Source organism: Vulpes vulpes, chromosome 3, assembly GCF_048418805.1.
Source record: "Vulpes vulpes isolate BD-2025 chromosome 3, VulVul3, whole genome shotgun sequence".
NCBI classification, from domain to species: domain Eukaryota; kingdom Metazoa; phylum Chordata; class Mammalia; order Carnivora; family Canidae; genus Vulpes; species Vulpes vulpes.
Genome location: NC_132782.1, coordinates 103011314 through 103026456, shown reverse-complemented (window position 1 = coordinate 103026456; position 15143 = coordinate 103011314). Strand labels below are relative to the sequence as shown.

General features: G+C 50.0%; 1 protein-coding gene across 4 annotated transcripts in view; it reads right to left on the bottom strand.

Moving 5' to 3' along the window:
* Positions 1-15143, bottom strand: part of MYH11 (myosin heavy chain 11) — a 112286-nt gene that overhangs the window by 46776 nt on the left and 50367 nt on the right. For 2 of the 4 annotated variants that reach the window (XM_026003167.2, XM_026003165.2), the window contains exons 5-9: positions 11667-11769; positions 10059-10079; positions 7552-7644; positions 6622-6685; positions 2975-3073 (exon numbers count right to left, since the gene is read on the bottom strand). In XM_026003167.2, coding sequence (XP_025858952.2) covers positions 2975-3073; positions 6622-6685; positions 7552-7644; positions 10059-10079; positions 11667-11769 — 380 coding nt within the window. The remainder of the gene's footprint in view (positions 1-2974; positions 3074-6621; positions 6686-7551; positions 7645-10058; positions 10080-11666; positions 11770-15143) is intronic. The other 2 variants (XM_026003166.2, XM_072753782.1) reach the window with 1 other exon arrangement.

Below are 15143 nucleotides of genomic sequence, written 5' to 3'. Positions count from 1 at the left end.
TAGCCAGAGGAAGAGATGCCTTTATCTCAGCTGCCCCCAAACACCCTGCCTTTAGGAACAGAGCTGCCTGCAGAGTTAGATAATTATTTATCCGTCCACTTAGGAAACTATCACATCATTAATACACATGATTTTAAAAATCAAGTACTACTAAAAGGTTTATAATAAAAACACCATTCCCTGTACATCCTTTGTCCAATTCCTACCTTACCCTATAGTATTACTTCTACCTTTTTTAGCTGTTCCTTCTGGAAATTAGCACCATCTCTCTATTTAACAGGCTTAATATAAATTATATATAACACAGGCTTGTATATATGTCATTTTTATGTAGGCTTATATATATTATAATGTTAATGCTTATATATCACCTATAATTGGCTATTTCTGCATATTCCAAAATGAGATATTATCTACCTGCAATGGTGGATAAAGATTTAGCTCTCTTACACTGCCTTCCCATACATCTGTTTCTATTCGAGTCAATAAATAAAATTGATGTCAGGGCTTGTCAAATCTAGTCTGCTGGTTGTTTCCTAAATAAAGTTTTATTGGAACACAGCCACTCGCATCTCCTTGTCTCTTTTCTAAGTCTGCTTTCATGCTACGGAGGCAGGCAGATTTGAGCAGCTGCCACAGAAATGATGCCCTCCAAACCTAAAATATTTACTATCTGGTCCTTTAGCAAAAACATTTACCAACTCTGGTTCTATCAGGAAACGTGGTTCTCTGTAAAGTGATTTCTGGGGTTACATTTTGTTGCTACTCTTATTAAGCCCCCACATTTATAATTGCTTCTCATTTTCTTGTAGGCTTTGCTTTTAGGATGGCCTCCAATACATCAAGTGTCCTCCTCCAGATAAATCTTTAATGAAGCTGGATTTGATTATGGTTTTGGAGAAAAGTCAATGAGATACTTTTCCTTTTGAACAAAGGTCTTTCACGGGTCAAGTCACTTGGAAGGTGCCTCAGGTTAAATTGACCCAAGACACCAGTTAACTCCAGCCTTTGGATTAGCCGCAATGCCTGATTAAAGTCACAAGGATTTGGGTCTTGGCCAAGATTTCATGATCCAGATTATGGGTAAATTTACAAATGCTTGATCCTCTCTAAAAGCCTAACCTCTTCCCAGATCTATCAGCAAGAATAAAAATGGCCTCTTGGAATTTCAGTAGTTAGCCTTATCCTTGCCCAATTTCTGGGAGACTAGGGACACAGCACAAAACTGGAGCCCAGATTACCAAACAACCAAACAGTTGACCTCGGTGCCAAAGACAAGGAGAGACATACACATTTTTCCCTGGGCCACCTCATAATGTCCTGCACTATAGCTGATAATTTACCTAATTTCCAGCGTACAACATCTGTTCAGCATGTACCCCCCTTTTAGTCAAAATTGTGCCCCCTGGGACTCTATTATATGCTCCAGATCACTAAGCATCAGGATTAAACAATGAATGAGGTTCGCCTCCCTAGTGGTGGAACATTGCAACACACCTCATCACAGCAGAGGCACCAGCGCACACATCCCTTCCGTAGGGTTTCTTCAGCAAAATAACTAACCCTGGGTTCCCAAAAGTGATGAGAAGCAAAGTTTGCGTTGCTATCATAAAATTTTAGTCTTAAAATCATCACTATATTGACTGGTATGTTCTTTTTTTTTTCCAGCTATGTGATCTGTATTTTCTTCTAAGAGTTAGCATGCTCAGAACACATAATTTCCTACTGGAACCTGGTATACAGTAGGTTGCACTTACAGGGAAAAATATTTTCCCTACCAGTGACAGATGTTAACTATACTCATAGTGGTGATCACTTCACAATATATATAAATGTAGAATCATTATGTTGTATACCTGAAACTATGCTATATGTTAGTTATACCTCAAGATAAATATTTTTTTCCCTAGGGTGCCTGGGTGGCTCAGTTAAGTATCTGAAGCTTGATTTCATTTTTTAATTATTTATTTATTCATGAGAGACACACAATGAGAGAGAGAGAGAGAGAGAGAGAGAGAGAGAGGCAGAGACACAGGCAGAGGGAGAAGCAGGCCCCATGCAGGGAGCCCGACGTGGGACTTGATCCTGGGTCTCCAGTATCGCACCCTGGGCTGCAGGCAGCTCTAAACTGCTGCGCCATCGGGGCTTCCCTGAAGCTTGATTTCAGCTCAGGTCATGATCTCAGGGTCCTGAGATTGAGCCCCATGTCAGGCTCTGCACTCAGCGGGGAGTCCTCTTAGGATTTTCTCTCTCCTTCTTCCTCTGCTCCTCCCCCACTCGTGTGTGTCTAAATAAAATCCTTTTTAAAAATATTTTCCTTTTTTTTAATATTTTCCCCTACAACAGAGGTAAGCAACTATAGCATACTGCCTACTTTGTAAATAAAGTTTTATTGTAATTTAGCTATGTGCACTTGCTGTATATATTGCCTATGGCTGCCTTTGCTTTACAACAGCAGAGCTGAGTAGTTGTGACAAAGTGCCCTCACCTGCAAAAAGCCTAAAAGATGTATTACCTAGTCCTTCACAGATGGCTTGTTGGCCCCTGCCCCATAAAGGCCACTTAAGGTTGATTTCAACACGGATAATGAAAAGTGCTTGGTTTCCCTTCCAGACGCCTTACGAAATTGCATCTTACATACTTCCAAGTTTTGTAAACTGGCAAATACTGCAATTGTCTCTCTCCCTTCTTGGAAGGCAGATTGTATCTAATTGGACTTGATTAGTTAATTAACCAACATCTAATTAGACTGGCTGCTATGTCCCATAGCAGGTGCTCAGTAAATGTGGCCTGAACCAAAGCCACAGTCACTGAAAGGAGATGAGGACTCATACACCTGCCACCCAAAGATAATTATTCCCCTGGCAGCACGTGAAGCTCTGGTTTAACAGCCAGTCTATTAACCCTGGATCATGATAAGTGGGAGAGCTGAACCCCACCCCCCTCCAGTGATGTGTCCTCGCAAGTCACTTACTTTTCATCTTGTCCTTGGCTCCGGCAATCAGGTAGTAAAAGATGTGGAATGTCCTCTCGTCTCTGGCTTGGCGAATCGCCCGGGACTTCTCCAGCAGATCTGGTTTGTGGGGGGAGTTAAGAATTCTGGGGATACCACAGGTGTTCCCCTTGCCAGAACCTACCCTTCCTCCCCAATCCCTGCCTCACCAATTGCAGGGCGGGACATCTCTTTTGAGCCTCACAAACTATCCTAGGAAGCAAATGCAAATATTATTTGTATTTTCAACATAGAGAAACAGAGGCTCAGGGAAAGAAGTCATTGTCCAAGAGCACACAGCTAGGAAGTGGCAAAGCAATGTCTGTGGTGGCCAAAAACACCCTGGGGTTCGACTTGCCTCGGGAAGGAGAATGGGAACACAGCCCTAATTCACCTAAGGGGAGAGCCCATTCTGCTGTGGTGCGGCATGGAGACCAGGGGGTCGCGGACTGCGGGGGATGGCACACGGGTGGCTGGGCTGTTACACCAGGTGGATTTCTTCACCCCCAAGTGCAATGTTGTAGGACATCGGGGCAGGCCCACCTGTGCTCTGCAAAGGTGGCAGTCTTGCCTTCCTGGAGACCTAAAACCTAACAGTTGCCTCAGCTGCCCCAACCCACTTCCAACTGTGCATCCTTAGAAGCCTTGTTAAAATCCAGGGGCCAACCCATTGCTGGAGCTCTGAGTCTGCAGGTCTGGGGCAGGGCCTGAGGCCTGCATTTCTAACAAGCTCCCGGGTGACACAGGTGCTGCTGGCCAGGCTACGCACTTTGCCGGCCACTGATCTAAAGGGCAGAAGCTGAGGCCAGAGGGAGGGCTCTCTGTCCGGGACTTACCACAAACATAGGAAATGAACAGCTGAGAAGTGTGGGTGGGGACCGGAGAACAAGCTATAAAGCAGACTCTTCCCTGGGCTGGGGGAGGGCTGGCCATGCAGCTCCAGATCGTGGGGCTCTCAGCCCATAGAGGGCCCCTGGTCTCAGAGAGGCTGGGCTGGCTGGTGGTCGGGGGCCTGCTTCCCCCAGAACACACAGGAAGCTGTTTCCTTACACCTAAAGAACCAGGATTCCACTGGCCCACCAGCACCCATGTCCTGGCATCAGCATCCCAGTGGCAGCTCAGGGCACGGCTGGGTCCTCTGCAGACACTGCATCCCCACCTCTCAGAGTAGGGCCAGAAGTAAATGAGATACTATGTCCCGAGGGCCCAGGCTGGCACCCAATGCACAGTGACCCCTGTGTAAGGTTAACGATCATAAAAATGTCACAACCCTTGGGCCAGAAGAGTTTCAGAATTTGCTAGACTTTGGACAGACCGCTGTGGATATATGAGTATCATAGGACACTTTTTAAAAAAGATGTATTTATTTATTTATTCACAAGAGACACAGATTGAGAGGCAGAGACACAGGCAGAGGGAGGAGCAGGCTCCCTGCAGGGAGCCTGATGCGGGACTTGATCCTAGGACCCCAGGATCACGACCTGAGCCAAAGGCAGATGCTCAACCACTGAGCCACCCAGGTGCCCCCGTATGACACTCTCGATGGCTCTGAGGGACTCACCGATACAGCAAAAGGTGTCACTGCTCTCCTAAGGGGAATAGAGAGACACTACAAATTGCCTCTTGTGGGCTCAGTCGCTTTTACCACCAGCTGAGTTTTGGTTTTCAGAAGTTTCTGGATTTTAGAATCTGTCGGCCTGTATTGTAAGAGGCTTTGAAAGGAAACATTGCCCTGCATGGACTGACACGACAGAGCAGGGGAGAAGACACAATCTGATCCGGGGATTGGGGGGTTCAGGGAAGAAATGCTCGTCCCCCTATGGCTTCAGCCGATTTTAACACAGTCACCCAGAGCCTGGTTCTCACATGTGAATTTAAGGCACTAGCATTTGCTGTGGGCGCTTCTCTAGATGAATACTGACATTTTGCACCGTATGAATACTGATTTTCCAGGGAACAGAGTTTGGGTGGATTAAAATAGAAAATGACAAAAGTTGGGGGTGCCTGGGAGGCTCACTCTGTAGAGTAGCCGACCCTTGATTTCAGCTCAGGTGGTGATCTCAGAGTTGGGAGATCGAGCCCTGTGTGGGGCTCCGTGCTCAGCAGGGAGTCTGCTGGAGAGTCTCCCCCTCCCTCTCTTGCCTCTGCCTCTCCCTGCCTACCCACATGTGCTCTCTCTCTTAAAAAGAAAGAAAAGGTGGGGGGATCCCTGGGTGGCTCAGAGGTTTAGTGTCTTCAGCCCAGGGCATCATCCTGGAGTCCCAGGATTGAGTCCCGCATCAGGCTCCTTGCAGGGAGCCTGCTTCTCCCTCTGCCTGTGTCTCTGCCTCTCACTGTGTGTGTCTCATGAATAAATAAAATCTATAAAAAATGAGAGAAATTAATGGTGGCGTAACAGCCACAGATACTCGCTTTGGGCCACGCCCTGGGCCAAGGGCCATGCTCATCATTTCACTGAACCACAGTTTAACGGCAGCTCCACAAGTAGGGGCTGTTATCACCCCCATTTCACAGGTGGCAAAAGTGAGGCTCAGAGAGGCCAGGTGACTTGCCCCAGACCCCACAGCTAACACGGCAGAGCTGAGAATGAACTGAGACCCGAGGCACCCCCAAGTCCTCCCTCATCCAAGGCACCGAGATGCACTAGAACATTCCCTGGGATCCCATGAGTACCGAGCATGTGCTCCACAAGCGACTATAAAAATACAACGTTCTTGAGCCTGAGAGGCATCTGTTGTGCTTCTAAGTTGGTTGATCCCTGAACCACAAACTGGTCCCTGAGTCCAGAAATTTCTAAGTGGCTCCACTTTGCCATCCAGAGTCTCAAAAAGGCAGTGCTATAGGTCCTCTGCAGCACCGCTGTTCCTCTGGGCAAGTCCTGCCTCCACTAATTTCTTATCTCTGGGATGGAAACTGGTTACAAACCAGCTCCCTAAGCAGGACAAGGGGGCCATGGCTCTGAAAGGATAAAGTGAAGGGGCAGCTGGGTGGCTCAGCGGTTGAGCATCTACCTTTGGCTCAGGTTGTGATCCCGGGGTCCCAGGATTGAGTCCCACATCGGGCTCCCTGCATGGAGCCTGCTTCTCCTTCTGCCTGTGTCTCTGCCTGTCTCTGTGTCTCTCATGAATAAATAAAAATGGGATCAAAGAAAGAAAGAAAGAAAGAAAGAAAGAAAGAAAGAAAGAGAAAAGGAAAGAAAGAGAAGATCACATAAGAGCCGATACTCAGCCAGCCTTATCCTGTCCCTGGCGTGGTCCCAATTGCCTTTTATGTGAATTAATTCACTTTATTCTCACAGCAGCTCTGTGAGGCAGGTACTGTTATCACCCCCATGAGTAATAACAGATGAGGCACAGAGACGTTGAGTAACTGGCACAAGGTCACCCAGCTAAGGAGAGGTCAACCCAGAATCACACGCAGGCTGCGTGGGGTTCACATTTGCGTGAACACCACGTGGAATGCTTGCTGTCGAGGGATAACAACTCCAGGGCAGATTTGTTCTGGAAGGAACCCAAGAGCCTGGGGGAGAGAGGGGGACAGCTCTTGCACCTTCCCAGGGCCTCTCGGGCTCGGGGCAGGAGGTGGGTTGTGGGGCAGGTGCCGTGTGACCTGGGCTCAGCAAAGGATACACGTCTCAATGTTGGCTCCCACGATGTAGCCGGTGACGTCGAAGTTGATGCGGATGAATTTGCCCTGCCAACAGGAAAACATAGTTCCTGGGGGGCTTCCCAGCCTCAGCTCCCCAAAATCAATTTCATTTGGCTCTTGCAATGCCCCTCAGCTGGTCATGGTTATCCCCATTTTATTATTTTATTTTGGGGTTATCCCCATTTTAAAGATGGGCAAAGTGAGGCTGAGAGAGGCAATGTGACCTGCCCAATGGGACAGTGCTCTTAAGAGGTAGAGTCCCAGTAAGGAGGAGGTAAGTTTTGTGGCTGGAGGACTTCCTCCCTGCCCCCTGCTCAGATGCATGCTGGCCCCACTACAATCCACCAGGCTCCAGTTAATCCAGCTGGGAATCAAGCCTCCTCTTTGGGTGAGCCATGTCTTCATGTCATTAACCACCCACTTTTGGGGTTCTTCTGCCCCATTAAGTGTCTAGCACCTACTAGGTGCTCAGTAAATATTTACTGAATAAACATCAAGGGGCGCTTGGGTGGGTCAGCGGTTGAGTGTCTGCCTTCAGCTCAAGGTGTGATCCCGGAGTCCCGGGATCGGGTCCCGCACAGGACTCCCTGCACAGAGCCTGCTTCTCCCTCCGCCTGTGTCTCTGCCTCTCTCTGTGTCTCATGAAAAAATAAAATCATTTTTTAAAAAAAGAATAAATGTCAAATGCCTCACAGGTGCCTAGTATCCAGCAGATGCTCAGTGAATACTTGTGGAGTGAATGAGTGAATGAATGAAGGGATGCGTGGCAGGAGCCCTTGCAGCGTGGTAAGGTCACAACAGGACTGAAGACGCAGAGCCATACTCTGCTGGGACATGCACCCCCGCATCCTGCCTCAGACTCTCCCCCCTTCTCTGGTGGGAGAGGACACCTCAGGGGTTTTGCTACTTACGAATCGTGAGGAGTTGTCGTTCTTGACCGTCTTGGCATTGCCAAAAGCCTCCAGAATCGGGTTTGCTTGTAGAAGCTGCTTTTCCAGCTCACCCTGGAATTTATTCACGTCTAGTTAGTGGAGAAAGTAGCCCAGGCGCTCAGGGTCCTGCGGTGGACGGAGGCCGTCCCCGAACTCGGCCCCTTCCCTGCAGCTTCTCTCCTATCCTGTCTCCTGCCCCAGTCGACACTCCAAAGCTAGCGGCCAGGTCTGCTCAAGGATTTCAGAAGACAAGCAACTGGCCGGGCTGTCTCACAGCTGGGACCTCTGCTCCCTAGGAAGGGCGCTTTCTGACCAGGGCTTGCTCATCTCTGCAGCGTTACTTCACTCAGAACCACTGCACGTTCTTTCCCCGGGCCTCCGCCACCAGGAGGGCAACACGGGGAGCTGTCCCTAAAGGGACAAGACGGGAAGCTGCTACTTATTTCTACATTCGTTCCCTCACGCGCCCTGCTCCTCTGCCAAGACGAAAGGAAGATGTCACCTCCATGGAAGTCCCAGGCACAAAGTTGAGGACGTCATCTACACGGTAATGAACTGCGCTCCTTGGAGCTGTGCAGTGCACAACCTGCCCCGCTGTCCGTGGCAGTCCTGCTGCTGCGCACGTTTAACCGGCAGCTGTCTTCAAGCTGACCTCTACATTCCTTCTCCTGAGGGGTTTAGTGTGATTTTTTTTTTTTTAAGTTGCAAGTTTCCTCTTCTCGGGCCTAGTTTTCTGAAGTCTTTTATGGAGGACCAATAAAGAATGCACAAAACCCACCGGGAATCGTCTTAACCGAACTGCAGAACAAAGCCTCAAAGCAGGTCGCCTGAGCTCCATTCATCAGGTTAAATGCAGCAGAGGCTGTCCACAGCCCACCGGCCCCCTCCGAGGGGGCTCCTGTGCACAGACGCGGTCACGTGATTAATCGTGGCAGAAAAGGGCCAACGAGGTAAGTCATGCCAGGAAAGCGATGAGCTGCTTTTGCCTAGCCCGGAAACATGGCAGTTGCAGACCGGCCCAGTGGCCTCCCCATCCAAGCCCTTCCTCCAGGCCCACCCTGGGACCCGAGGGTTTCCTCTTGTCCCCTTGTCCCCTCTGCCAAGCTCCCTGTCCCTGTCCTCAGGCCAGTGGGACTGGGCTTAAAAAAAAAAAAAAGCTGGGAAGGTTCTAGAGGGGAGGGGGAGCACTCAGCTCGCTGCCTGGGCCTCCGTCCACTAGGAGGGCATCACGGGTAGCTGTCCCGGAAGGGACAAAACAGGAAGCTGCTACTTATTTCTGCATTTATTCCTTCATATGCCCTCAAAGATGAAATGAAGGTGTCACCTCCATGAAAATCTTGGGCACGAGTAAAATTCCCATAACTGGGATCTGTGGGAATCTGCAAGGAGGGCAAAGGGCTAAAGGGATTACTACTGTCAACACAAACTTGGGGTCCCCGTGTGCCCCCAAAAAAGGTTCCCTGGGAACCTTTGGGAATTCTGGCTGACGGAGCCAAAAAAAAAAAAAAAAAGATACTTCTCGGGAGAGCTTTAAACATGGACATCTGGTCCCAACTGCTCATTGTATGGACTATGAGAACCGTGGCCCAGAGAAGTTAAGTGACTTGGCCAGGGTCACACAGGAGCAGATCCCAAATAAGAATCCCGACTCTCCTTCTGATCCATCCAGGACATTGCCTCCCAGCGTCTAACTAAGATGGAGTGAGTGTGACCCCAGCCCTGGATGCTAGGACCTCTGAGGATCTCTTGCAGAATGGGACCCATATGCCAGCCCCCCCACCCCCAAGCTCTGCGTTAGAGAGGAGTTCATGTCTGCAGAGGTCCAGGCAGGGGACCCTGTCGTGTGCCGCATAGCTGGGGCCTTACCGTGCCACCAAAGCTAGTGCATCGCAAACTCCAAGTCTCCTGTGTCCGGAGCCTTGGGTCAAGCAACCGGCATGCAAAGAAAGACACGCACTGCACACACATGCACGAGGACACACCGGTGTGCGGGGGCCAGGGCTCGGGGGAGAAATTCTGGGATGACGGCAGGGAGGAGGGGGAGGGAGGCATGCCACAGCAGTGCCATTAACCGACTGTCAATCAAGCCAGGGAAGCTTCAGGGCCAGACAGTCCTAAAACGCTCAACCAGATGGGACAGACGTTTCTAGGGCGGTCCAGTTCAGGGGGGTCCCGGTGGAGGATGCATTGGTGGGAAAGGGTGGGGGGTTCATTCTGAACCAGGGACATCCGTTCCAGGCTGGAGGCCCCCCCTGGGGCATTCTGGTGGGGGCCCTGCGGTGGGCGAATGTGCCCAACACCACACACTGGCGTCGGACCCCCACCGGACGGTCCTTTGGTGAGCTTGTCGGTTTGGACTGTGACACTCAGGGGCCCCGCCCCTTCTACCATCAGCTATGGGACTCAGTGGGTGCAACAGGAGCATGCAGATCTAAATACACTCCGTGCCTCCCGTACACACCAGGAAAACACTCCCAGTTACTCACGTAGGCAAGAGCTGGGCCTTGCTGTAGTTGAACAATATGGTATAAAACAAATATCAGTGTCATTCCAATCACGTGCACATCAGGGGCAGGAAAATGAAGATTTCAATACCCCCGGCCCCCCACCCACCACCCACCCTGACCCCAGACAGCCTGGATTCCCCCGAGTAACCGGAGAGGCAGCAACTTTTTTTTGATTCAGTTTCCTTTCCATTCCAGCTTATTCCTTTTAAGAATTTCCCAGAGATGCAGACATCTCAAAACGTTTTGTGATGGTGGGGAGGCGGCGGGGGCGGGCAATAACAGATTAAAATGTGACCAACAAGATGCTGTCTGAGACAGGTTTGCAGACGTGGAGGAGAAAAGTGTCTGGCACATCGTAGGCACAGGGGAGAGATCGGTCATTATTAAGTGTTCTCATCTCTTAGGTTTACGGTTACAGGGAAAGACGACGCAGCGAAAAGCCGCGTTTCACTGCCACGCAAACTTAACCGCAGGATGGTGTGTTCCAACATGTTGTGCCAGAGATGGCTTGGAAATGCTGGATTTCCTACATCTGTGGCAGGGAGGAGGGCTCCCCCAGCCACGAGCGGCGCCCACCCCAGACCTCCGAGAGCCTCCAGACAGGCCGTCTCTGTGACAGCTCCTGCGATGGCAGGAGCCATGACACCCAAAGCCATCTCCAGGCCACCAATCTGCTGTCGCCCCAGCCCCAAACCTTCAGACAGAGGTGCCAGCAAGTCCTTCAAGCAGCCCCACTGCATGTCCCCTCCTTGGGGACAGATGAGGCCAGGCCAAGACAGAGGAGGACAAAGAGGGGGATGGACCCAAGATGGGATGATGCTAGAAACTTGCTCTTCTTTTCCTTCCGAGCCCCCCAACTGCGTCACTGTGGGTTTATCTGAATGGTCATTTGTCAGCAATCTCTCTTCACCACCCATCTAGAAGCCCGGGTGAACAGAATGACAGCATTGCTCGGATGCAGGGCTGGACCCCATCCTACGATGCCCGGCACAGTGGATGCTCAGTCAAGTGCACTGGACCAAAGCCCAGAGCCGAGTGACACTGATATTCCCAGGCCCTGGGGTCCCAGTCAAAGGAGCATGTGGAGGAGTGACAGGTGTGTCTCGGTCCTACAGAGTTTACATTTACAGTGATGGTTCCCAGCGGGGGGCAATTGGGTACCCCCAGAGGACCCCTGGTGATGCTCGTAGATGTTTCTGGTTGTCACAGCTTGGTGGAGGGGCTTGCTACCAGCATCTTGTGGGGAGAGGCCAGGATGCTGCTCAAAGTCCTACAGTGCATGAGGCAGCTCCCCAACCCCCACAAAACTATCTGGTCCCAAATGACAATGACACCACTAGGGGGAAGCCCTGATGTGAAGCAAGACTCCTCACTGTGGTAGGAGAGACCTCATCCCATGTCATGAGGTGGGACCCCTCAGGATGATGATCCTGGCCAAGACGAGCGATGGGCCAGACCCCTAGGGCCCACCCAGTTAGACCGCTCTTGTGAGTTGCAGGGCAAGGGGCCTGTTAAATACGGGCCTTCTCAATGGAACCCAGAGACCCGGGCACCATGGCTCGGCCACTGAGCAGGGGCCGCACTCACCGTGATGCTTGTGTCCTTCTTGCCCTTGTGGGAGGAGGCCACCACGGCTAGGTACTGGATGACTTTCTTGGTGTTTTCTGTTTTCCCGGCTCCAGACTCCCCTCTGAAAGACATGAGAACAGTGAGCCCCTGGAAATAACCCTACCCTCGTTCTACAGCTTGGGGCCGTTCACCAGGTCGGGCAGGTGAGGCTCCCACAGGAGGGGAGGTGACTCGCCCACGGTCAGGCCGCTGGCACACAGCTGAGCCGCACCGAAAACACTAGCCACCACCCCAGTGTACTCCTCCTGAGAGAATGCAGGAGAGGACTCAGAGGAACAGAGTCAAAGAGGAAAACAGAGTTTGCCCTACCAAGGTCCAAACTTAGGTTTATTTGCAATCATCGATTTTTTGTTTAAAATACTTAATTATCTTTAGAGCATTTTCTAGGTTTACATTGGGCAGAATGTACACTCAGTTCTCATATCCCCCTGTCCCTTCCTGTATGGCCTCCCCTACTACCAACACCCCCCAGGAGAGGGGTACATTGTTCTAATCAATGAACAGACCTATCATCACCCAAAGTCCAGCATTGACACTAGGTGTCACTTTTGGCACTGGACGTTCTATGGGTTTGGACACACGTGTGATGATGCGAGTCCATCACTATAGTGCCACACGGAATAGTTTCTCTGCAAATCATCTACTTTTAAGACATCACTAGCTTTGTTTACAGATAGAAAGATCAGGGCACCTGGGTGGCTCAGCAGTTGAGCGTCTGCCTTTGGCTCAGGACGTGATTCCAGGGTCCCAGGATCCAGTCCCACATGGGGCTCCCCACAAGGAGCCTGCTTCTCCCTCTGCCTGTGTCTCTGACTCTCTCTCTGTGTCTCTCATGAATAAATAAATAAAATTAAAAAATAAAAAGATCAGGCAAAGGGCAGCCTTCCAGGAAGGAAATAGATATCTCTCAGAGTGCCAGACCCAAAGGCAAAAGTTTTAGAAGCTTCCCTTACAGATTATCCTACCAGCCATTGGGCAGATAGAAGTCCCTTCATCCTCTGCAGAAGCCCACTCTGATTGTAAGGTGGTTAGCTAACGATCTGAGTCAAGAATCAAAGGATAAACCTGGCTGAGGCAATTTAGGCTAAAGTGTAAATAACTGATATGTTTAGCTGACATTAGCTGTCTTTTCAAAAGAGCACTCCCAGAATATGGCAGGGTTTTTTTTGTTTTGTTTTGTTTTGTTTTTTAAATCAAATGGCCTCCTTGAACCACCTGCCTCTCTTGGCCACAAAGATCATCATAGTGGGATTGTGTCACCCGAGGGCTCCAGATACCAACTCTGTTTTGTTTTTTTAAGATTTTACGTATTTATTAAGGAGAGACACACAGACAGAGGCAGAGACACAGGCAGAGGGAGAAGCAGGCTCCCTGCAGGAATCCCGAAGCGGGACTTGATCCTGGGACTCTGGGATCACACCCTGAGCCAAAGGTAGGTGCTCAACCGCTGAGCCACCCAGGTGTCCCCAGATACGGACTCTGACTTCCACTCTTCCAGATAAATTGAAAGGACAGGGCCTCCGCCAAAACACTCTCATCCTCCCTTCTCATCCTCCTCTCCCAGTTTTCTTCTTTTGTTTGCCTTTATTTGCCTAGATGCTCACATTTTCTGAGCTCACTGAATATACTGAAACACAAGAGATACTTTTTTTTTTTTTTTTTAAGTCTGGAAAAGAATGTGTCTACGGCGAGGTCAGCTCAGGGCTCTCCACGCTGAACCAGTGCCACAGCACTAGTGTGGTCCTTGTTCTTTTTCCTAATTAGGAAAGAAAGAAATTAATTTGCCCTGCCAAGCGCCCGTTAACAACTTTGCTCATGGCTAAAAAAGAAAGAAAGAAAGAAACACGCGCCCTGAATTTCTGAACCTAGTGCTGTGGGCCCCAATGTCCGGACATCAAGTGTCTGATCTCCAGGAATGCTGGCCTTAGTCCGGCCCTCTCCCTCTTTCTAATGGTTTTATCCCAGTGGCCAGATCCTTTCATGTGGTCTCAGAGGCACTTTGTGAGTGGGGGACCATAGAGTCATTATCCCTTTACTTGAGGGGGAAACAGAATCCAAATCAAAAAAAGAATTTTTTTTTGTAATTTTTAAAAAGATTTTATTTATTTGTTCATAAGAGACACAGGGAGAGAGAGAGGCAGAGACACAGGCTGAGGGAGAAGCAGGCTCCATGCAGGGAGCCCAATGCGGGACTCGATACCAGGTCTTCAGGATCAGGCCCTGGGCTGAAGGCGGTGCTAAACCGCTGAGCCACCCGGACTGCCCTTTTTTTGTAATTTTAAGGAGAGAACTGACTTTTTAAGGGGAGTAGAGACCTCATGCTAATTGTTTCACATGCATTATCTCCTTTACCTTCCCCCTTCCCCGACCCTAAAGGTAGGATGTACCACTTCTGGGTTATTATAGAAGAGGAACTCTGGCCCAGAGTAGGTAAGCACCTTGCCCTAGGTCACACAGCAAGGCAAGGGACAGTCAGAACTGAAAGTCAGGTCTCTGATTCCGATGCAATCAGGACTCTTTCTACCGTGTCTCACCCAGTCATTACACAACTCAGGCCCACTCCTCCAGGAACTTGCTTTCTAAGGCCAGAGGAACCAATGAACCAAGCCATTCAGTCATTCACACCTTAGTATGAATTACTTCAATCAGGCTAACATTGGAATGCTTGACAGACGTCACCCCGACTGAAGGGGTAGGTTCTGACCAGAGCAAGAGGAAGAAGAGAAAATATGAGCATGGGAAGCCACCTTTATAGGTGGTCCTGTGGCTATTCAGATCCAAGACAGTACACACTGTCTAGATCCCCAGATCCTCCCCTTTCCCACAATAATCTCATTTTCCAATCTCATTTTCAGCCTCTTCCACCTCATCCCTTCTACAACAAAGATATTGTCATGACCATGACCGCGGCCCTGGCCCTTGACCTAGGAGGGAGGGAAAGTGGGACATATACTCTGGGAATCTGCTTCTCCCCATGTGGGCTGCTTGGCTCAACAGTTTCCAAGTTTTATTGATAAAAATAAATTGTCCTGGGAGGTTGTGCCAAAGAAAACTCCAGAGCTCCAGGCCCACGGGTGTCTGAAGATTGATGTGCTCAGGACTGCTTTAGAAACATTAATGTCTTTGCTTTTCTGATCCCTGAACTCCGGGGGTGAAGATGCCTTCCTGATCGGAGAGCCCAAGACCTCTGTCCTGTTTTGTAGGGAACTTCGCGCCCAGTTCCTTGCTCGTGACCATATAAGGCCTCCTGGCCTCTTAATCCTCCCCCTGCCAAGTCCTGCCCCGGCGGCAATGGGTGCTTTAACCCCAGCTGGGCTGGCTTCACGGGAGGGCTTGACTTTGTGCTCTGATGTTGCCATCTTGAAATTATTATTTTTTTTAATATTATCTATTTATTTGACAAAGAGCACAAGCAGGGGGGAGGAGCAGAGGGAG